We start from the raw sequence: 25851 nt of genomic DNA on the forward strand, positions 1-25851 counted from the left end.
ACCCAATGAAATGTTACAGCTGCTAAGGAGATATAGACACATATACATACGAATATTGGAGACGCCAAAACTTCGAACGACACTCGTTCAACATGCCACCTTTAGGAAGAGGAGGGAATGTCTTCAAAGTCAAGAGCATCAATAGATGGCTACGTATGTGGTGTTGCTATAGGATTCRATATTTCACTCGAATTGTCAGGTTGCGACAGATGAACTGTAAACATATTCACAGACACCTAAGTTGACATCTGAATATAATAAGTTAAGCCAGTATCATTACTATACATACGTACATATAGTCATAAGCTCTTCCACATGCCACAAACAACTACATGTGATTTGTGTACAAACTCAACAAAGTTCAGCAATCTGAATATGAAGTGCTTTAATGCAAAGCGAACTTGAGTTTTAAGCTSACGAGACGAGCATGTGCTAGCTGCAAGTTTGGGACATTATCACAGCGCAGGCTGAAGTGCGCGAGTAAAGCAGATACTTAACGGCATTTGTTTTCGAAAAGTTTCTTGTTTATGAAGATGGATTAGAACTATTTTGCTAAGGTAATATGTGGGTGCTTAAGTTTTTGTGTGACTGTATAATGTACTAGGGCATGTCAGATGTATATAAATGTTTGCTTGCTTATTATGCTCATAATATAGGTGGATTTGGAGTATTAGCAAGTAAGTACTTCAAAGAGTGGGAGTTGATGAATCTTGCTTAAAAAACTATTACAACCGAAATAAATGAACATTTATTATAAACGAACGAAATTGTTTCWACATTAGTTCTTAATAAATTAAAGAACTATTTAAGGAAATTTGTGTTGGTGGATAATGTAGATACTTTTGTTTTACAAAACTATTAATTTTCGTATGTTTGAGTAAATATTTTTCCCACAAGAAGGATGAATAGGCGTTTAAAAGCTTGGATATAAAGTTTAGATTACATTAGACTGGTTGAGAAATGAGCCACGCAAAGACCAGTTTTGGTCCTAAGCGATGCCAGCTAGAGTGTCGTTATACAAACTATTAGAATAAGTTATTCTTTAGGATGACTATACTTGACGCAAATCTCAACTCTATGGTCTCGCTATCAGTTCCTTTTACAGTGTCTCATATCGTGAAAAGTTTGAAACTAGCTTTCGACATTTCCTGGAGTATTCTCGCTTCTGTCAGCCCCACACTAGACACGTATTCCGCCACCAGACTACGACCAGTCAGTATGCCAATCATGTTCCTACAGTTCTTTTTATCAGCAGTGAGTAGGAACTCTATTTCTGATCTATTCCTTTGCATATAACATCCCGGTGAAAAGTTCCAAGGCATTCCAAGGATTGTCAAAGTTGAGTACTAATACAACAGCTATCGTTGGAGTGGTTCTTAAAGCTCACGATAGGCACAGCGAAGCAAGCCGCTGAACCATTCCCATTGGCAAAGCAGTTTTGTAATACTGAAGGCTTAAGATTTCTAAACTATAGATTAACTTTCTGATGTTAGTTAGTAAATTCCAAATAAGCCTTGAAGTGAGTTTATGCTATGTAACAACATATGTTTATGTAACCCAACCGTATAAGCACCTAAAATAAACACTTAAAGCATTACCATACCCGAAAAACCACTCATAACTACATTTGAAGCCAGTGCCACMACAAATAATTTAGGCAGTCATTAAACTTGCTGCTGTAACAAGAGAGCATWAACTCTCAACTCATGGCTAGTATTTGTAAAAGTGTGAGTTAAATGACGACACGCTGTTTATCAGCGGCGGCTGCTAAGWAATAAACTGCGGTGTCAGCTGACACACAGTGACTTCATTTACATATCCAGTACTCCAAGCGAGTAATATTAATCTTGTTTGTGACATACGGAGTAAATATGTACAGCGTGTAAATGTACATATATGTATAAGCGATATAGAGCGGTTTCAGTATAAAGGGTGGCCTGCCTATTTATATATGCCGCACGTATTGATGATTAACATTAAAGCATTTTATTAGCCGGCAACACAATGCAACGCAAAGAGAAAACCAACGAAGCCAAGSTATTTACCAATCCAACATATTTGTGTATCACGCACTCATTTTGTATTTGTTGTTGTGGTGTTACGGTTGCGCTGTGCAACTTCGCTGTCTGAACAAYAAAGAAAACTCATTTGTGGTTGCGTGAGTGTTGGTTGAGAGTCATGGTGTTGTTTTTTCTTGTTGTACACCTATGGCAACAATCCGAGTAATAATTAGCTTCAGTTGAAGAGCCATACTTCCGGTGGCGCACTTGTAGCGTGCTAATAGCTGCTCATGCATAGCTGATGCTTCATAATTCATTCATCTCAATGATGCTGCCGTTCAATACAGACACACGGGTATATATAGTATATACATATAAGAGTAAACAAAGTTTGCCATACTTGAGTGTGTGGTATAAAATATGCAGAATAATTAACCCGTAATGTATGAGTGAACTGCCGAAAGCYACTTAAGATGCAGCGTGTGGCGAGRGGACATGAAGATACGAACATATATATACATATATACTATATATRCATATTAAATTATTTGAGTGAAATAAACTAATAAACGCATAGTTGAAAATTTCGAATAAAATTTCCAAGAAAGAAATAMAATTTGTTATTTTTGTTTGTGCTACTGGTAGTTTCTTTAATTGCAAATGTATTTTGTTTATAGCTGTTAAATAATTYGAGTTTATGTAACTTGGATTTTATTAAAAAACCGCCTAATGGTAGGCAAAAATATTAGTAGTATTACAAGAAAATAACTAATTTATTTAATAATTATTTTATTACGATATCTCAAAAGTAAGTTTATTGTTAAATTTCCCAGTAAAAATTGTTTTTCTGACAAAGAATAATTTACTTTTATATAAGTTTAGAGCCACTGGTAAATCCCAAGACTCTGGCTTATGCCTCCTAACACTTGGAGTCGCASGTAGTGAACAATTCAGCACTTAAAAAATCGTGTAGGTTCAACTGATTTTTCAGACGAAGGTTGAAATAGCATAACAGGCAAACTAAATTTATCTTCCAAAAGCACAAGACAGCAAAAATTCATGAAATGCGTCTGCTAAAAACAATTAACAGTTTACCAGATACTACTTTGTTTCTTCCGTTTGTAGATTTTCACTTTTTTCCAGTTTTCATCGTCCAGAAAATAGTCAGCAAAATTGAAAGCATCGTCTGCCAAGCAAAAAGTAAACATCACTATAAAAAAGGAAAAACCGAACAAAAAATTTGTTAAAATTATTGAAGTTACTTTGGGCCAAATTTGAATAAAAATCAAATTTAAGTTGCTGTGAATGTGCGTAAGCATACAAATAAACACGYTTACATTCATATATAATATATAAGAAAATAAACAGCAAATAGCCTTGGAAAGAAAAGCGCAATCAAAGCATTAAACAACAACACAAAATAAATAGCGAAACTCATTAAATTTCAACAAGTAATTTAAGTGAAAGCGAAATGCAAAAAGAGAAATTTTTTAAATATCCACAAGCAGACAAGCGCAGCCGGAAAGCTGAAAAGTGCTGTAGATAAAGGAGGTTGAGCAAAGGAAATGCGAGTGCAATGAAATTAAATGAAATAAAATAAATTGGAGCGTCTCTACCGGAGACAGCAGCAGCGTAAAAGCTTTGAAAGATTCGGCGCAGATAAGAAGTGAAATTTATAAAAATTCAGAGGAACAAGAGCAGCAGCAAGCTGCTAAGAATATAGAGGGAGTCGGTTGAACTGGTTTTAGCACACATAAACACACAGTAGAAGCATTTAGCAGAAAGAAAGAAGTCAGTTGAACATCTTCTCTGTGAATGTTAATACATAAGTGGCAAAACAACTACAAACACRCGAATTTCGCTACATTTTAACATCAAATTCTTAAGCAAATTTTTCGCTAAGTTAACTTCAAGTCTCATTACAAGCGCAATGCGGTTCAGTTGACCGTGGCGTATGAGCAACAAAAAGTTTTTGGTGACAGAGAAACACCCTTGAGCACCGCTACTTTTATAAAAAGCATATCAACCGGTATATGTTTGCATATACTGGTGAAATTGCAAATAAAATTCACTTTACTTCGCTTGTCAAAAGCTGCGAATTTCTTCCGAACAAATTTAAAAAATATGCTAGAGGTCTTGCGAGGAGCCCTATGACTGTAGTTAGGGGTTACGCCTTCACCGCCGGTAAGTCCCAGTCGCTTGCCATACTATATCCTAACGGAAATTAAATGTTTAAAATTTATAGACACGGCAACAKTCACTTGAGATTAAACGCGACTGTAGTTTATTTAATATGTCAACAAATATTTACATACTCGTTTGGGTCTGTGTGCGTGTATGTGTACAGTTAGTTGCGTGTCTGTGCTTTCCCTGAGCGCTTKGATCAAGCAAAAGCATCGCTTACGTATGTACGCATGTGCGCTTGCCAGCGTCAATACCGTGCGTAGCCCACTGGGAATTGTGTGACATGAACTTGAGTCACTTAATTTCAATAAAACTCAATTCAGGCGTGCCTCAAGTTAGTTGCAACGCACATTTGTATTTATTTGACATAATTTRGCGTTAGTTAGTCAGTATAATGTAATGATGTCTGGAGATTTGTGCACGCGCTAGTTTTCAAAACCACAATTTCTTTTTAAACTTAACGGATGGAAGGGACTTTATGAACTAAATAATAAAAGTAATATACGTATGTAATGACGATGTAAAGTTGGGCTGCACCGAAGCTATAATAACCTYTAAAGTGGCATTTTTTATGAATCTTAGTTTGGATCGGCGAGTTGATATGACAGCTATATGCTACATGTATCTGCTGAATTTCATGAAGCCACATGTGTCAAATAAAAAAATGTCCATGCTAGGACTTTGGTTGGATCGGTTAGTTGTATGSCGGCTATAAGTTATAGTTRTCCGATATCGGCGATTCCTTCAAAAGAAARGCTCCAGTTAGTGACAAAAAGACGTGATCAAGGTTACAGGTCGATAACTCAAAAATTGAGAGACCAGCTGATAGGTTTAGTAAAGGGCTTTTTATGACATCGTTTATTGTTGAAATTTTTCATTAAATGTCYAGCCTTTTAAACATTTATTTTGCTTCCGACTCAAACCGAACAATTAAAAAACAATTTCTACTTGGTCATTCAGGAAATGTAATCATTTAATTTTTTCTTGTTGACTTTAACTAAATTTGCACCAAATATGACCTAARGGGTTTTATTTTAACGCCACACCTCAGTTTCTGGCAGCCGCAATACTTAATATTTTTCCCACAGGGTCTCTATCGTCCTGCTAGTGTTAAAGTCACATTTAATGCGTTACCAAATTACTTGGCAGCAAATATTATRTTTGCATATGTAAATGCGTGATTGCACAATATTCGAATACCTAATATAAATCTACTGACTTTGCAGCTTTAAAGACGATTTAGGCATTTGCAATGAGTTATGCGTGGAAGATAATTCGATTGCCGAGGAAGCTTAGGTGATTTAGCAAGCGGTAGACCAGCAGAAAAAAGCTAATCTTTGGAAAACACAAACCCGGTGGTATTATATGCAAGTTTAAGCAAATACCACGATGCAACCGCAAGCACACAAGGCGCTGATAAATATTTCTCTATAATTGTATAATAATGCATTTGCAGATAAACATTGGAAATTGCTTTAATGTGTTGGGCTAGCACTGAAATAAATAAGTTAATCTGCATATATGCAGTTAATTGATCGAAAATAGTATGAGCGTGGATGTGGCATTCCTGTGAGAACAGCTCATTTCCCATCGAGTGGGCTCATGCATGCCTCAGTTATATCCGTTTTAGTGAACATATATACATATGTAATAGTATATAAGTTGGATGGAAAGCTAATCGTGCGTAAGTGGCACATGTGCAAATACTAATTTATAACACATGCGTATACATATATCTAAAGGCGGTAGATTAAATAAATCAATCCATACACATAWATATATAKTATATGAGCATGTGTATGTTTGAGCCTTTCTGTCATTTGTTTTTGTTGTTGAAGCCACAAATCATTGCACTCCGCTAGATTTATATCCCTTTCAGGGGCACATACACATACACATTCACACACATATGCATCTAAAGATATTTCTAAATTATGGCCCACAAGCAATATGCCGAACATATGTTCTTTACGGCTACACTCAGCCGATTTCCTTTTAACCAACTAACTGTTTTGCGAGCGTGCTACTTTCATCTTAACTCAAACTACATACACACATATTTACATACAAACATACATATATGTATATGGCGAAAAGCGTTTCTTGCACTTGTCGTTTTATTGTTGGGTCAAATGTTTGTTTTGGCATTTTAATGGCTTCCTAATAGAGTGTAATAAATTGCCAGCTTCGCAAATACAACAAACATGCCTTTGCAATTTATATAAATGCACTTAGATAAGCAAAAATTTATTTTCTTTGTTAACTTATATTAAATGGCAAATAATATTTGGCAACAAATGTGTCCGCCGAAGCCTAAAGCAGCAGACAAGGATAGAGACTTTGTAATCTTAAAAGTGTAAAATTAACGATTTGTGTGGAAATTGTATAATTAATTGCTTGAGTATTTATTAAAATTTAAGGGAATTACAATATTGTTAGCAAACGCATTTTCCTCTTGGTATTATTGCTGCAAAAATGATAAGCCTAGTTACAATTCGACAGTTGGTTTGGGTCTTAGCAGCTAAGAGTAAAACTGGGATGGAGATAATGCTATTCATATGAATATTTGTATATGTTTACATAATTRCATTTTCTATGCTTAATGTAACGGAATATTTCAAGTGAATTTTAAGTATCTTCTTGTCCACTACAAACCAACTCGTTTCAAGCTTTAGAATATGAGTTCCCCAAGCTTCCCTACTTGATATACGATTTTAAATAAAACCAGATAATAACAAAGAACTGACAAAAKAAATTCTCCTATTTATAGGAACTCGTTTAGGAAAGGAAAACAACCATGACCWTTTGTAATTCGATTTCTGAAAAGACTGAAAGTTCAAGTCGACTGATGGATTATACACGAGTAAAAACACCAATTTTGGAACCACACTCCACACATATTATGCCCACAGACTTCTGCAGGCAACTTATTAGTCATCTGTAATAAAGAACATTATAAAAACAAGTAACTTTCCGTTTCTATCGAATGCCATAGGCTTTCAAAATCCTATAGAACTGAACTTAAATGCGTTCCCCAATATTACCTTCCTTTCTAGAGCAGAATGGAAAAGGGATTTGCTGGATAGGAACACAAGTATAAGGACATCCACGGATGGTTCTAAACTAGATAATCTAGTGCATGCTAGTGTCTTTTCAACAGAACACTGCAGACTAAAAGAAAAATKGTGATGCAGATGAAGTAACCAGAGCAGCAGAATATAATATTAGACTTCGGTAAAGGAAATAATAAATATAGTTTGCATTCGGTGGAGTCAAGACCTAGGTGACAGTCATCCACTATCCCTATTAATCCTACCTACCTGTTTTCTATTTCCGACCAGTGCATCAAAATGACACAGGAGGTGATTATTGAGCCCGAAATACAAGAGGACTGCACTACTACCTATGTATTGGAGAAAAAAATTGAATTTTCTAAAAACTTTGGTCACGATTTGTTGTTGACTGACGACGATTGTTGACTTTTAAAATTCATTGAAAATGTTAAATTTTTCATATGCTCAAAATTATTGATGACAGAGTTATGTACATATTTTTCAATTATTATCTTGAAAATTGCAAAATCCTGCAGTCTATGGAGGCACATAGTTAAAACAGTCGCAATTTTCTATTAAAATAAATTTCTATTAATATTTCACACATTCTGAAGAATATATATTTTCAACTCAACCAGATTCAATATCCGAAATATAATTTGGCATAAACGTACCTATTCTTAAAGCAATAAATAAAGTGCATTTTGCATACTCGAATCCATCATAGTTGTAGTGCACCCACACGCCGCCCACATYCGCACATCGAGTGACAACTGAAACTACTCAAAAACAAAACGAACTTCAAATTTGAAAACTCTGTTGATGATTCTCTTTATTTCATTCATATTGTGTGTAATAACTACTAAAATATTTACAAGACTGCACYCTGGGGAGGAGAGCGAAACCAGCATACTAACTACTAACAACTATTAAACAGATGCGCATGAGTGTGTGTGTGTAATGGTTTGCCTGTTATTTTGCCAAAAGCACACATCAGACCCAAAAAAGCAAAAAAAACAGCAACATATATCTTTTCGGAGCATTTCAGAGATAAAACTAATATTCATGTCGACGTTGGTGAATTGTGCGTCCCAAAGGCCAATGTTGTTGCCACTAGCTATGGCTATAGACAATGACAACAACAACTGCAACGCCGCYGACGATAACAGACCACGTCTAATTTGTTGTAGTTGAGCGAAACAGCAGGATAACCAGAGAGCTAATGGGTAAGCCAAGTAAAATAAAAGCACAGAAAAACTGAAAGGCAACAACAACCGAAATGGRCAATGCTTTTGAAGTATGGAATGTTGCTACAATTAGGCGACAGGCGATTATGACAGCATTTTCATGCTTTTTAGTRAAAATTTTCCATTTTCTGCATTTCAAAGCGTGCAAAATTTGGCAATACTGCCACACGCCAACAGCCGAACTCGTCACTGTTGCCGAGTACACACCTCTCACCGAGCGATATAGTGTAGACGTGGGTAGTTTTTGTAAATTCCTTGTTTTCTCTGTTAAAGCCTAAATGTGTCCCCATTGTATGCGCTTAACTTACATGAGCGTCAACTGGACAAATTAGCTGGACATGTTGTTGGAACATTGCTAGCGTTGTTAGGAGTATTTTAGTAGCAAGCGTGTATTTTCCAGCTACTTCCTTTCGTTTTTCATGCCAATTTTTGGTTTATGTCAAATTTTCATTTGTGTTAGATTGCAGAATATATTTGCACACAYATTTGCCTGTTAATAATGTACTTGTAAACCGGGTKTTCTAATAGGAATGATATGATTTTTAAGCTTTTTGTTTTATTCAGTGATGTTTACAATTTCATCATGATAAGAAGAAATGCGCAATTTTTCGAATCCTAGCCGTTCTCAAGAATTGGGAATGTCTCAACGACGGGGATACGTGCCACACAGCACGTTCAACAACCAAATTATTGAGGGAAAAGTCAGGAGATTTGAATATTTCAAGATTGATATAAGAAATTGCGACATTGTATGGCCTACAAGAAGTCGAGATTTAACAACATTAGACTATTTCTTGGGGTGTTATTTGCAGTCGTTGGTTCTTTGGAATAAACCAGACCAGTTTTAAAAGTCAATATTGAACGTTCAATTCATGATATGCGATTAGATTTAGTTTCCCACTAAATAAAAAACAATTGAATTTTCTTAACGATTAGATTGTTTTTTAGTTTTTTTTTTTTTAAGAAATCGTATCACTCTTATTGGAAAGTCCTATTCATATTAAAGTGGCTGAGCAAGTGCCATATAATATTTGAAACATTTATTTTCAACAATTTGATAAAAATGTCCGCTTGCTTGCACCACGCCCACTTTCCATATAAGACAATTAGAAACTAGAAATCATATAACCGATATAGTGGGATAAAACTTCGCATGAATAATCACCTTAGAGTATGCCAACTTATGACCCAAACTTGTCCAAATCCAACAAAAACTGTTCACGCCCTTAGGTACTGGATATAGATTCTGGGGACTATTGTTGACTTTTGAACTCAGATATTGGTCAATGTGTGAGATATAATATTGAAATTCTGGGATAATTTTTTCGTGACATGTTCGAATCGTCGATCTTTGTGTTAGAACAACTGAAATGTGTAAACCGAGAATAAAAAAAGAAGTCTGAAACTTTCGGTTTTAAAATAAAAATATGCCAGTCAATTTCCCCTTACCATGTAGAACTCAAACTTTTATGAATTTCAAAGGCATWTTAATTGATATAAGAAATTTCAAATTTTACACGTCTTAAAAGTATTTCATACACTTAGATGAAGTAAGTCTAATGTTAAGCGACATTTCATAGTTATGACAACATTTGTGAAAGCCATCGCACTTATTTCAAATGACCATTTCTTCCTTGGACTTCCGCAGAGCTAACTTTACAATACATTCATATATAATAATGTATGTATTCTTCACTTCATTACATTTTATTGCGAAAATAATTTGAGCAACTCACCCTCACATACGTGGCTCGCACACATACACGCGCACTTTCCCGAAAACTTCCGTTTCAGAAATGTGTCGAAATGCCAAAAGCCATGCTGGCACTTGGAGCGTCAAAGTCGCCTCTTTCCGCCACATTTACGCCAAAATTGTTGCCTTCATTGCCTACTTGCCTACTTGCCAATGGTGTGTGWGTAGTGTGGCAGCTGTTGCCTGGAATTGCTAAGTGCATTTCGGGTTATAGTGAATTGTGTTTAGTTAGTTTTAAATTAGTTTACGAACACTTGACCGTTAGTTGAGTGGAATGCGGTTTGAGGCCAAGTCACTTTGCCACTCAGTCCGTTAGTGGTTAGTTAGTTTACACTTGAATTTACACACCCATACACACGTTCATATATTCATGTCATTTTAATGGCAATTTGACTTACGAAATTAAAACTTTAAATATTTATGTAAATGCGACTATTTTTGATGTATTCGTTTGCATGTTTATGCAGACATATGGATACACATTGTCAGTACTAATTTTGTTGGAAAGACAATCGTGAGATTCTTCCATTTACGTAACGCTGATGGCGTAACTCTTTAGAAACGTTTTAATGTATGGCATACACAAAACAACTTCTTACTAAGTCTCATCACTGTTACTGTCCATGCTTACTTATTTAGTGTAAAAGAAATAGCACAATTTAACTATATTTTTCGCCCAAAATTGTGTTTGAAAAAACCTAAATTTTGTTAGAAAATAAATTAAAACATTAAAATTAAATTATTTTGATTAAATTTTTAAAAATGTAATTTAAAGAGTCTAGTTTATCGAAAATGAAGATAGTACAAAACTWCAGGCTCCATTAATCAAGTTTATATGCGCATTTTATAAGATCTCCCGTTTCCTTCAGCTTGTAGCAAACTTCGTGGTAGACTTAATTTGCCTTGTTCGGGGTTCAAAAATAAATAATCTTGAAAGTTAGYAATTAAACTTTCCTACTTCGATTTCAATGATTTGTCTACTTAAAATTTCCAAAACCAAACTTCAGCTCAAGCCTGTATACAACATCCGAAATTACTACATAAAATTGTCGAGAAAGCGAAACGAGCGAAGCCACTGTATTTGTAATTCCAGAAATCAATACTGAACTAACTGTGCACCGTTTTATACAAATATTGTGACAAACTGTCTATTATTGATATCCTCAATGGCAGCTTGACTGCGATTCCAGTATGCCTTGAGGATAATCGAAATCGACAGCGTCAACACTGCAGTCAAAGTCTTTTAATTGTTATGCCAATTGCTTAGGTTGAAGAAGAAAGACGAGTAAAACAAAAATAACAAAGTTCAAACTCAAGTCAACTGCAATGGAACGAAATGCAGCTCGAGAAATCTGTAACGACCGAGCAGCCAGCGAGAAAGCAATGAAATTTGAAATTTTCGGAAATTTAACGTCAAGTCACAATGCGACTGAGATTCGGACGGCAACAACTCTATAAATTGACAGCGACAACTCAATTGGGTGGCAATTCGAATGAAACAAAATACCGGCAGGCGACACACTACATATACGCCAGCAAAGAGGCGAACAGGGCAAGGCAAGACAATGTGTCATCGAGCAAAAAAAAAATGTATGAAATTGTATGTATGTGCGAGAGTGTATTCTGGTGAGACGGACTACGAATTTCAATTCGAAATAGAAATTGGTAAACGTGACGGAAAGTGGATGGGTGATAGATAGATCGACAGATAACGGAGTGCTGGCGAGMGGTCAAAGAGGCAAGTGACTGCATATTTGAATGCGAAGAGCAAACAAAAGCCAGACTTTGGCCGTCCGGCCAGCTTTTGAGCAGCAGAAAAGACAACCACCCTTGCAGCAGGCTTTTTAAAGTCTTTATTTATGCTGTATGTGTATGAGTGTCTCTGCAATGAACGGTAGTTGGTAAGATGAGCGCATACATTTTAGCAATCATTGTGGAGTGCGAGCTTTAGATGCTTGCAAGGCAGCGCCCGTATGTGTGTATGTGTGTATGTGTGTCTGTTGTTGACCTTTGTCTTCAATCCGGGCGTGAAGGCTAATAATTGAGCACGTAATTGAAACGCTTGACAGCGCTGGTGCGCTTTTAGTTAAAGCCAGAGAACACAGCCAAAACAAAAGAGTTGCGAAATCAAGAGCAAACGAGAAGACGAAGCGAAACACAAACGCATTGGACACTGTATTCAGTGCGCGTATTGTTGCATGCCACAGGTTGAATGCATTGAACTGTGTACAAGGCGTATACGTTCATTCGCTTGAAAGTCAGGGAAATGCAGTTTACGAAATTTAGAATGAAAGCGCATACCCTTTATGACAACAGGAAGTATGAAGAACATTCAGAAGAAATCGGTTTTGTACATAAGCTGCTTAAGGTAGTGGGAAATGGGCACGAAAACGTGAGCTTTTGGATGTTTACGTGATGATGGTTATTAGTTTATGAAAAGCTATTTTTAAACTGCATATAATTAGAATTGAAAACATGTCGTCTTGCACTTTTAGAATCTGAAATATTTGAAATCCTTTTTCGAAATTATTTCGAAATTTATAATTACCAGTCTCACATAACATCTGATCAAATATGATCCGGTCAACGAGTTGATCGCAATCTTTCTTCCGGATCAACTCAACTCATTTCGCTTAATGTTTTGGATATGAAGCATATCACTGTTAGACTTCGACCAAACTACGTGAAGCTCTTGCACAAACGACGTAGAGTGSAGGTGGAAAGATATAATTGACAACGTAGCTGAGAACTTTACACTCCTCGAAAACATCATTAGTATTGACGAGGCATTATTTTTTAATAAGACGTCGAAACTGTCTAACAATCTAGAGAATGGCGCTTCAGAGACATGTCGACACCGGAAAAACTAAGTATAACCAATGCTTATAATAACTACTTTGAAAATGGATATGAGCCTTGGTCTACTTTGAATGCAATTATAAATATTTGTATTAAGTCAGTCCGTGTCAAATATGATCAGATAATATTTGTATGGTGTACTCCGCTCAACACTTTCTCCGTGCAGCAAAGCTTAGTCTCAGCTTGCAGAACCATCATATCCAAGCAATTAACTTAAGCGTGTCAGAGGGTTCTAAAACAAAATTTCAGATAGAAAAATATGAGTCAGCCAATTTAGTGTTGAAGGGTATACAACTGAGTACCAATGCTATAAAATTGGCAATATTTTGCGCTTCACTCCTTCGAAACCAACATTTTTGGTCACAATGCATCGGAGCTGACGAACTGCTAAGCAATTTTCAGCTTGTCAATCAAACAGTGTTTCTTCTATTTGTAYTCGAATGTGCTTTGCATTGCCTAGCAGGCAGCACATTGTATTGTTCTTGCGAAAATGATTTCTTCCATTGTTGCGCCCACATATCTGCATATGGGCTTAGTACGACCGAAGCAATCGAACACTTGTAACATTATTAACATTTCTCTTTCCTCTCGTTTGTCATTGCAGATAATAACTTCGTTTGCGACTGTCGTCTTCAATGGCTTTTTGAGCTCAAAAATCGTACGCGCTACACAGCATTGCGTGAGGCACTCGAGACTTTCGTCTGCACACTGCATGATCCGAAAATTTCCAACTTTGTTGAGCCCGTACCAAATCACATTTTAGATCTGCTCAACATTGGCAGCAGTTACAATGGCGCCAACAGCGCCGAACTACATCTCGTTGGCAACAATAGCGGCCGCAAGCGCTTCTCCAAGTCACGACAAAATGGCGGCACACAGCGCGGTGGCGGCGGCAACGGACAACGTCTAGGACAAATGCAGCTAAACGCCGATGAGAATGTTGATGTGATCGATGCCGTCGCTGTTGCACTGACACCCGAGCGCACTGAACACGTGCTGTCGCTAAGCAAGCGCTCGTTAGCCGACGGTGGTGAGCTCACTGTTGTCGCCAGCAGTCAGCCGGAAGTGTACAATGACGCACTGTTGGCTGCCTCAGGTATACCAGACGTCGCCACCGCTAATATTGTTGGTGAGAAGAAGAAGAAATCCGTATTACCCGCAAAACTAAGAGATGACTACTACGACGAAGCAGCTGGTTTAGGTGGAAGCGCTGCTGCGCCGCATGGCCTGCTGCTGGCACAACAAATCGAACTGGGCGAAGGCTTGGATGCGCTCAAACAGAATGCTTTGTACAATCAGCAAACTAACGATGTGATTGGCATGACCAATACAATCAACGAGCATGGCGCTAGCAAGCCACAGCCGCTGGGCATCAAGGTGTGTCTGTTCTTGTTGAAACCCGAGCGTCTGCCGTGTCACGACGAGCTCAGCGATCCGACAGAGTTGCCATTGTCGCGCGATCTCATGGATGTGCGCAGCAATCAGGCGCAGAGCAACATGTCTTCGGCCGGTAACGCTCTGTCAATGGCCACAACGACCCTGGTGGGYGTGGCGGCGATAATGTTGCGCTTCAGCAGCAGACGACGTATCGGTTAAACAGCAATGAAAGCACGCGGGTATAATGGGTAACAGTAATTCTATTAAAATATGTGTCTGCGTTTAAGAATACTGCGAAAATATTTGTGTGTAGACAATTGCCAATATGGGAAATACAGTGGTAATTTGCAACAATAATTTGTAAACTAATTATTTATTTAATAATTTTTCTTTTACTGTTTTGAAGCGAATTGAAAAATTCTAATTAAAATTTTGGTAACGATTTTTAGGTGYTTTTGTATTTACAAATAATTTGTAATAATACACACACACATACTTAGATACACGTGTCAGCGTATTTAAAGTGAAATGATCTCTTGCGTGCGCCAACGCATTTGAAAGCCTAAACACAGAACTTTTAGCGAACACTGTACATATTAAAAAACCATTAAACACAAGCGAAAAATCTTAAAATGGAAAAAATTACAAAAAAAAAAAAAAAAAAAAACATTTTAATGCCTACTTGAACAGCTCCTGGCGGCCAGCTTAAGCAAACTGGCATAAAACTGGGCGTACATAATTTGTAGTTAGCTTATGATTGTATATAACAATAAAAATAAAAATGAAACAAAATAAAGCAAGAAAAATAATATTTAATGAATAAACGAAACGAAGCTGTAATGTTCATAAACAAAATATTATTAAGCAGCTTAAGAATAAACGCTTAAGTTTGAACACAAAAACCATAAGAAAACTTGAAGACGAGCTTCAATTAACTCTATGCTTTTTTTGGTATAAGAATCTTACAAAGGCACATAAGAAAAAAATGARATTTAAATATACTTTATATTATAATTAAGGATAAGGTGTAGCATTAAGAGCAAATGGTAAAGCACTTAGCTTTAAGCAACTCAAAATGAATTCTTTCGCCTGTCAGGCGGCGACAGTTAAAAATTAAAAATAGGAATTAGCGCCTAATGAGAGAATGAAAAACTTAAATCACTTACATGTACATCTAGTATATTGCTACATAAATGGTAATTGTATTTATACAAAGCTAATCAGTTAAGAGTAAAAATAATTAAAGCACTAAAATTTATCAAATACGCAGCTTATTTTGCAGCTAACATTTTTTATTGAAAACATTCTGTGTTCATCTAAAATTTTATTCCTAATTTATTAATATTTATTTGGTTTTTGATATCAACAATTTTTTAATTGGGTATTTTTCCATGTTATTGCAAACATTTAAACAAATTTAATAATGATAATGAGTTTACAATTACGCCGCTAAACTGAGCTAAAATACCTMTAATTAAAAATTGTCTGCTTACCTCAATTTGGTATTCCTATATAAAACCTATATTGTCCTATATTGTACCTTTTTCYTAAATATTTGTTTGTACTTTTCTAATTCCCAAATTTAGCTTAATTTCGCTAATTAGTTTTAAGTACATAAAATAACTGAAGAACAACGATTTGTGCTTGCTTTATTTCTTTAATAAAAAATTACAAAAATTTTAAATAACGAGACTATTTATTSATAATTTATCAGGTTCTTCAAAATTGTTTTAACTTCAGCAAAATCAGAGMTATTTAGTAGGGTACCACTAGTAGCAAAAGAAAAAATGATAAAACTCCAAAAAATATAAAAAAACCAATATTTCCTCTCTTTTTTATTTATTTAAGCTAAAAGTTCTTCTCAACTTAAAAAGATATTATTACTTAAAAGTATTATTATAGTAGATATTTTTAGTTAATTTCCTTTAAAAGAGCTAGGCTGAAAATGGTAGCATGCGTTAACAGCATTTATTTCAGCTTTGCGCCGAAAAGTAGGCAACATTTGCATGATATTGCGCAATTATCTCATTTTTCACTGCTACTCGCTTTATTTGATTAAAGCAATTTTGGTGAGTATGACATATGTAAAAATGTCTGTTTTTATCACTCCTTGGATTAGAATGATAAACTCYTTCCCCATCTGAATTTACGATTCCAACCAAACCTGAAATAAGGAAATTAGTCATTGCAATCTTCGTAGCATAAAAAGGTTGCCAAAAATAGGAACTTACAATTATTTCATTGGTGTTGGACTTCATTTTAAACCTAATACCAGAACACACGATGTGAAGAATTGCCTTTTGTGACGTTTTTTCTACCTTAACTAGAGGAAAAGCTATACAAAAAGTAATCATTTGTCTTTCATTCTCTTGCCGATAAATAGTTRTTATGTTTTCCGGGCTAAGCGTGATACTCATTGATTTAGCATAGACCTTATAAAATCACCCATATAAGGCAAAGGATTCTGCTATAGARAAAGGTACTGGACAATTTAAATATAAGAGCTTATACTGTGACAAAAAATTGGAAATCTTCCAGCCAACTGAATGATTTTGTCATTACAAATGCTATTAATTTGCTAGCTTTGAAAAACAAACATACTTGTATTGAAAGTGAATATCTCTTTCACATCAAAAGTACTGTTTTATTAATTTTAAAATCTTTTCAAACGAAATTTAAAGTTTTTCGATAATTTCCAAGCTATCAAAGGTCAACTTATGTACTTACAGAAAATTAAAAAAAAAAATTGATTTATTTATTCAAATGTTTTACTTCGCAAAARCAAAAAACATAAAAAATATTAAAGTTTCTGATTTAATTGACGTTTTTAATGCGCTTTATGAAATCCCACTGTAAATAAATATAAAATATCGCTTTCTAAAAAGCACAAATCATTTTCAATAGAATATTAAAACTCGGTTAAAAATAATTATATATATATGTAAATATGCATTTCATTCGGCTCGGTCGAGCGAACTGAATTTCACCGCCAGAATTGAAGAAACTTACACAAGAACACATGCGAGTTCTAAGTGTGAAAAAACATTTAATTGAAATATTTATATAAACACAATAATTGCTAAAACTCTTAAAATACATTTSCTGGCATGTCACACTAACAAATARACACACACACGCACAAAATTGTGTGAATTTACAAAGCAAAAAACCTCCGATGCACTGGTGTTTCATTTTCAACTACAAAAAACCACAAAGCGAATGGACAAATTAAAACTAAATAAATAATAAATGAAAGAAATGAATGGCCGAAGTCATAAAAAGCGAAACTGGAAATAAATAAAGAGTATATTAGCGCTAAAATGGAAAATAGCTAAACAGAATTGTGTAAAAATGTTTTTATATTGCTGCTGCTAAAAAATGTGGCAACTTTCAGAYGCGTCGTAGTGGTTGCAGAATTCACAATGACATAAAAAATATACAAATAACATTGAACTTGTTAATTTTTCTCAATAAAATTTCTTTTTCTGCTCTTGTTTTCGTAATTTATGTGTATTTTTGTAAATATTGTTTTTTATATTTTGGTCGGTTTCGCCATTGATTTACAATGAACTCAACTATACATTTTAGTTTTCGGATAAATATTATTTTTAAAACTCCTGATTCATATATAATATATATAAATATTCTGTATTTTTATCATATTGAGATGTCTTTGAAGTGTGCTTATTAGTTCTTATCCCATAAAAATGTATTGGAGGCAATATTCCTAGTGATTGTTTATCACTTTCAGTAAATTTTCAAAAACCTTTTGTGATATGCGTTTAATCATCGAATAATAATTTTAATAATGCAATAGAATTTGAAAAATATCGCATATTGACTATTTTTACTATATTTCTTAGCAGCATTCGCCACACWTCAAATATATTATGAAAGTAATGCCTAAACACAGGCCTTAGTTTTAGGATATATGGTCAACTTGGCAAATTAGTTTTCCCAAGAGTTTTTCAACTGATGTAATGAACAATGTAATCTTCTGGTAAATTTTTAGTAATAGTGTCTTTAATTTATTCTACTGATCTGGCAAAAGTAAAAGGACATTCGAAGAGGAAGTACYGAGATGAGTGTTTTGCATCAAGATGTCCAATCTTACCGCATGAATAGCGATCGAATGGTATTCAGTCAAAATTCCTGTAACTAATGAAAGGAGAACCAGCTGAGATCAATTTTCGAGATCATTTCAAAATTCTATAAAAAACAGTTTTATGTTATTTATACTATTACTGTTAATCAATATTCTTTATGTCTTCTAATTATCTTCTTACATTAAAATTCAATTTATAAAAAATACATTTTGAAACAAACCTAATTTGACCAAAACCTCTATGCCTTGACTTTATCAACTACCATAGATGCTTAAGAGATGGCCACATAAACGACGCGCTTGTAATATATACATGAATATATGTATACATGATATTTGTAAGTATTATATATTAAGTATATGTAAATTGCCATGAATATTGTAAACTCTAAAGCGCAGTTAGAGACTCGTAGGGTTAGTGGTAGTTCACTAGGAAAACTGAAACAGGCAAAAACACATTGTAAGCATTCGATTCTCGCAAAAATAGTGAGCGGAATTGAAAGTGCTTAAAAGAATTGTATAAATTTGCTGCTTAAATTTTTTAAAGATTAGAAATTTTATTTTTAGTAATTAATAAATTCTTTTTTTTTTCAGAATAAATTTTTTATTTATAATTTGTATTTTTGCAATTCCAAATAGATTCTAAGCAAGTGTGAGTGCAAATGAGGACACAATCACACTTTCTTCATTCCAGCCACTTTTGTTTTTCTTGCTTGATTAATGTTCATCAACATTTTTCGTTTGAGTTAATATTTAGTTTAGTAATTGCGAAACTTTTTTAGTAGCCTAAGACTGATAATGCGATAATGTATAAAGAAAAAAGAACTAAAACAAAAAAGTATTTAATAGTAATATTAGGTCTACGAAATAGTAATGATTAGTAATGGGGAAAGCTAAAGCCATTAAAGCAGAGGATATATGCAACAAATATATGTGGATTTGCATATTTGAATTTAGTCACAAGTACATAGATATATCCGTAAGTAAATGTAGAAAGAACTGTCAAGTGTCAATATGAAAATTTCATATTTATAAATCACAATAATAGAAATGCAGAGCATAATACTTGTAAAAACGGTAATAAATGTGAGATCGATGAGAAGCTACAAGCAGCAGCTAGAAACATACATGCATGTATATGTATATAAGAACACTCAGTTGTAGATACCTAAAATGCATTTTAAAGAAAACTTAATTGGAATATTAAAAAATAATAACAACTTTGGGGGACAAAACATAGTTCTTACTTATATATAAGGCCTTTCCATAAAATATTTGTGAGCAAGCGTTGAGCACAAGAGTTTTTAAAAGTCTTCAGTTTCTTGCCGTTTAAAATTTAATATATTTTCAAACAGAATAAAAAAAAAAAAAAAAAAATAGAAAATAATGCAAAATGAATTGTTTTCATCACTTTATTTGCTTATAMAAAATATTTGAAAGCGTATTGCACTGTTCAATAGTACTCAACTAACTTCAAAACTATATAGAGTTAAAAAGCATTAAGTTTTGCTGGGCGAATAGCAAATAATACTACTTTTAGCTGACAATCAAGGAGCTGAAGACACAGGAAGTATGGTGTAAGCATTTTTTTGAGCTCATACACTGACTCGCATAATTCATTCATAGCACAGACCAGCGTTAACTATATAATACACTATTAGCAAGTTCTTAACTCCATAATACAACAACAAAAGTGCTCACGTTAATTTCAAKAACTAAATTATAATATTATTTTATAAAAAAATGTTAAAATTCAGTGACTAATCTAAAGATTTTGTACCCTGAACAGATTACATTAAGTTGCCGCGATTTTTGTGACACCTAGACGGCAATATCGGAAACCATAAAAAATGTATACCATATACAAATGATCAGCGTGATGAGTTGAGTTGATTTAGTCATGTCCGTGTGTATATATGCACACGAGTCTCTCAGTTTTTGAGACATAGACCCGAAATTCAAAYCCCACAATTTTTCCCCGACAAACTGCTCATTTGTCGGATCTGCTGATATCGGACTGTTAGATCACTAGCTACCATACAAACTGAACGATCAAAAATCAAGTTCTTGTATGGAAAACTTTTTTATTGGCCAAGATATCTTCACGACATTTACCATTGATTATTATGCAAGACATCTCTASAATATCCGSAGAARCTGTTCAGATCAGACAACTGTAGCATAAAGCAGAAACACAAAGTGATCGATCAAGCTCAAGTCGTCGTATAGAAAACKTTTTTGTTTGAGGAAATATCTCTTTAATATTTGGCATAGATTAATTTTTATGACATCGCCACAACCTCCTAAGAATTTGTTCAGTTCAAACAACTATGGCAGTTGCCATATAATTAACCGACCGACCACAATCAGCTGCTTGGAGTCGATGGTATTTGTGAAGGATCTTACAGGATCGGTGCAACAAAGTTATCGTTTATTCTTGTTAAACTTCAAACTAAAGAACWTTATTATTAACAAACGTTGAGATGATAATATGCTTTGGAATTTCAGACTGATAACATGATTCCATTTTTTCAGTATTTACTGACATCCTCAATATTCCTCAAGCGATTTAGGGTTTTATGAGTACTTAAAACATCCGAGTCCTGCTGAGTGCGGTTTTGTGAATATTCATTAACGGTACTTTTCAAATTCGCGTATTTTCGATCGCTTTTAGAACCGAACTCCGAAAGTKCTCGGTGCCAATATTATGCACTTCATATATACACTTTGTACCAGACCATAGTGATCACCCACACCGTTCGGTTGTTTTTCCCAAATTATTAAAATTGTTCTTCGGTCTAAAGCATATTTAACTCCATTGAGCGCAATTCTGTGTACTGTATATTTTTAAATAGAATGCAGTTCTACTTGTGCATTTACAAATTTATACTATATGTATATGTGGGTGTGAATTCCGAGAACCCATTAGCTTCGTGTTACAAAAACAACATTTCATTTAATTTGGGATTACAAAAATAAATTTCCAGAAACTGAATTCACAGCCAATTTGTTAACCAATAATTGATTGATGGCATCAATAAAATAGTAATTTGCGCCAAATAAATAAAATGAACTGCCAGCTAAGCACACTACTACACACACACATACACATACGTGGCATCATTGCATTCAGTAGAATCAATAGTTGAAACGGTGCATAAAAGCATATTTCCAAAGTAAAATTAACAGTGGCTGGACGAAAATGAATTGTGGCTGCAGTCAACCCACACACACATACACATACGGTKCACACAAACGTAAATGCTGTTATTGTAAATTGGTGGGTAACGGTTAAAAAGGCAACAAATTGAGCGCCATAGGACTTGATGAACTATTTTATTAAARAGCACAAAATTTAGTTGAAAGTATTTGCGAAAGCAAGAAAAAAATTGCGAAAGATATTAAATGTTCAATAAATAAAACGAAAACGATTGAAGCGTAAAAATAAGAAATCTATAAGTTTTAAGTGCTAAGAAGATTAAGTAGAATTAGCTATAGGTAGGCGGATAAGTATATGTAAGTATTTCTAAAGCCTAAGCGGTAAATTTAGAAATATGTATACATATTTGAATACATATAGAATTATATGTATGTACGATAAATATATTGAAGCCAAATTAGAGCAAATGGCAACTGAACAAAACAAAAATTTACAGAAAAAGATTTAATTAAGAAAAAACAAAAAAAAAGTCGGAATAAAAGAAGTGAAGCATGCCCTTGCAGACTAAGAAATCTGTCTCTTATACACATCTAGATGTGTATAAGAGACAGAGCTAACTCTAAGTGCGCATACTAGAAAACGTTTAAGTCTTTTGCCATTAGGCGTTTAAAAAATTATTTTTATTTTCTATTGATAATATATATTAAGTGAGTGAAGAAAATTGCATTACTTACACAGCTGGCATGGAAATAAGTCAAAACAAAAAAACAGCAACCAAAACAGATACAAAATGCTTTTACTATAATTTAGGCAAAATACAACGGCTTTGTAGCAAAAATGAAATATTTAATTAAGTAAGAAGATGATTACATACACATAAGTACTTATTAGCTATTAGCAAAAAGTAATTTATTTATTTATATTTAACGATAAAGCATGGCAGCAACAGTTTTCGCGTACTGGAAAAAAAATCAAATAAATATTTAATGATACGGGTGCAAACACAAAATCGACCACGTTTTTCAAAGCAAACAAGTTTGTTTACAAAGACACAACTCATATTTATTCAGCTTCAAAAGGGAACCGAATATTTATTTGTATGCCTCAAATATACGATATAAAAATACAATTTTCTTTTCGAATTATTAAAATTTAAATAAACTCATTTCTATTTTTATTAAAAGCAGCTTCAACCCCACACTCTAGTAACATTGATTTCGTTTCTATAAGTAAATTTTAATTTAAAGCAAAAATAAAAAACCAAAATATAGCTCTCAATACTAATTAAAATGTTTAATAGTAAAAATTTTGCGAATTTTTCTTCAATGAAACCAGTACAATAAATGACAAAAAAAAAAAGAAATAAATACGATATTTCGGCCCGCCACACATTTGCCCAGAATGCAACCAACTCCTAAGTTTTAAATATACATATATAATGTCAGAGGATATATTGTAAAAKAAAATCCATGAAAGATCAACAAAGTCACAGACAACAAACATTAAACACACTTATACTATATACAGTTATATGTAAGTATATGCAAAGACAKCGTACATGGAATATGGATTAATTCTACCGAAATGTAATTGATGGAAATCAAATGTCGAAAAATAAATAAATAATATACACGTGAATATATTTAATGTAAAATAGTTCGCTTTCTTTCTATGGATTTGTGTTGAAGATAGCCTTTAGCAAAGGTAAATGCCGTTTGGTAAGTAATATCGACAGAGAGCAAAAAGGAAACTTAATGAAAAAATACGAAACATTAAAAATATGGACTCAAAAGCAGYTCTGAATGATGAAAATTTAACATTTTTTTTTGTTCTGAACAACTAATTGGAAACTGACAGTTCATACTAATTATAAGTACTTAGCTCACCTTTTTGAACGAATGACATATARACTTTGTATCGTGTAATAAGTTGTTTATTTCAACGAGACCTAGAATTACGGTCACCACGTCGGATGAGTAATACAAAATTTTCCCCCCGCTCACATGAAATTTTCAATGCATAGAGGGAGAAGTCGAAGACCCTATGAAGTTTGAATATAAATGATTAACGGCAAAAACTCAGTCGATTTTGACATTTCTGTCATTCTTGCCTGTCCGTCCGTTGGCCTTTATTGACAGAACCAGTTCCTTCCTTTTTTGAGATATCAAACTGAAATTTTATTGATCTAGTTTTCTCTACAAGAAAATTCAAATTCACCGAGACCTCCGATWAGGAACYTCCACTGGATATAGCAGCCATATACACCGATGTAGTTGAATTAAGTCTTTGCATGGAAAACTTTTTTATTTCAGAGGAAAGTTACAAGTTTTTTTTTTACCGTATAGGGTATATTAAGTTTGTTACGAAGTTTGTAACACCCAGAAGGAACCGTCAGATACATATATAAATGATCAGTATGTTGAGCTGAGTCGATTTAGCCATGACCGTCTGTCTTTATATATTTATATGAAATTTTGCAAACGTCATTTTCTCTTCACGAAACTGCTCATTTGTCGGAACTGCCAATATCGGCTCACTATAGCATATAGCTGCCATACAAACCGAACGATCGGAATCAAGGGCTTGTATGGARAACTTTCGCATTTGACCTGGTATCTTCACTGAATTTGACATGGATTACTACTTAATTGTTGTAAGTTGTAAATAAAATTATTAATATTCATAAAAGGCTTTGCGGAACTTTGCGGTTTATAAACGGTAATATACTTTAAYCGTCCGCCAGGATTATATTTAATTATACAGCCAATAAAATGGTGCGCGCWTTCTTTATGTTTAGTGCACTTAAAAATGCTGACACTAATAGTTTAAATGGCTGCTATTAACAGGCGTCATAGCGCCTGTTGGTCTCCAGCACCAACTCCACCTAACWCCATTAGATTATTTAAAATAGTGTAATTAAAAAAATGGTAAAGTAGCTGCGAGGGAAAGTAGTTTTGTTTTAAAATGCGTGTAAAGGAAATGACATTTAGCTATTTTTAAATTCACCMACGTACACAATAAATCCATTTCCGCACTCACACACCTACAACACGCGCACATACACACACCTGCAACGCATGTCGACTGTCTATCTCTGACAACATAATTAAAAGCCGCACGCAGGCAAATGACTTTTAYGGCATGATTGCTTTTAATAACATAACATGAAGTRCCTGTGYATGTATGTATGTGTGTGCAAATATCATATGTAAAGTCATAAAAATCCTAGCGTACAACATTTTTTCTGTAAAATAAARCCTTTGTGTCTGCCTAATTAAAAACTACATGTATTCTTTGCCGGTGAGTGCATAGGCCGTCCCTCCTTCGATGCTTCTATGCTGTGCTATGCGTGCAGTCGCTTAATATGCTAATGGAATACTGCCTACAAGCAAAGTCACTTATGGCAGTACAATGACACAGTGAGTATTAGTTTAAAATTGATGCTTGGTTGCAGTGAAAGAGAAGTTTGAAATTGAGGACTTAGAAAAGTTTTATCTAACAAGTCTATGATGTAGTACAATGCGTCATCAGAGTCCCATTAATAATAAATAGTAAATGTAATAATTAAAATAGCAATAGGGTTGCAAAATGACGTTAATGTTACTATAGTCATGCGGTTTGAAAGGAGTTGGCTRACTGAATGAATATATCATTATTCCAATATTCTCAACTCGCATTGGAAAACTAATGCCCTTGGAAAGAGTTTTTAGTTTGAAGCRTAAACAGCGATAGTTTTTCAAACTTTGTGCCTGAAAATATGGTATTGGGGTTTCTTCTATAAACCCTTTGTATGTTTTATAAAATCTGTAATATGTCGTCGTATTTTGATGGAAGATTGCGCTGAACATGTTTTAGCTCAACGAATGTGCCAAAAGATGTTTGTACGATTTTRAAATTGTGACTGTAGCCTAGACGTCCAAGAAGCTCCCAGATGATCAAAAAAGTTTGAGGACGAGGAGTTGGAGAATATTGGCAGCCATTTCAAGAAGTTTAAAAGTAACGGGATGCATTGAAAAGCAAGGACATTAAGTAAATGAACAATTTATTCTGATCGATGGAGAATGGCCTATATATATTGAGTGKAGTGATTTTTTACCGATATATGTGATTTCA

The 25851-nt window shown here is 34.2% G+C and overlaps 1 protein-coding gene across 4 annotated transcripts in view; it reads left to right on the plus strand.

Moving 5' to 3' along the window:
- Nucleotides 1-15337, plus strand: part of LOC108971574 (connectin) — an 80909-nt gene extending 65572 nt beyond the window's left edge. For all 4 annotated transcript variants that reach the window (XM_018937735.1, XM_018937736.1, XM_018937737.1 and 1 more), the window contains one exon: nt 13701-15337. In XM_018937735.1, the coding sequence (XP_018793280.1) occupies nt 13701-14692 (992 nt within the window). In that variant the 3' untranslated portion in view covers nt 14693-15337. The remainder of the gene's footprint in view (nt 1-13700) is intronic.
- Nucleotides 15338-25851: the final 10514 nt, after the last annotated feature.

This window comes from Bactrocera latifrons, unplaced genomic scaffold (assembly GCF_001853355.1).
Source record: "Bactrocera latifrons isolate USDA-ARS-PBARC rearing strain unplaced genomic scaffold, ASM185335v1 scaffold_35, whole genome shotgun sequence".
In the NCBI taxonomy this organism is placed as follows: Eukaryota; Metazoa; Arthropoda; class Insecta; order Diptera; family Tephritidae; genus Bactrocera; species Bactrocera latifrons.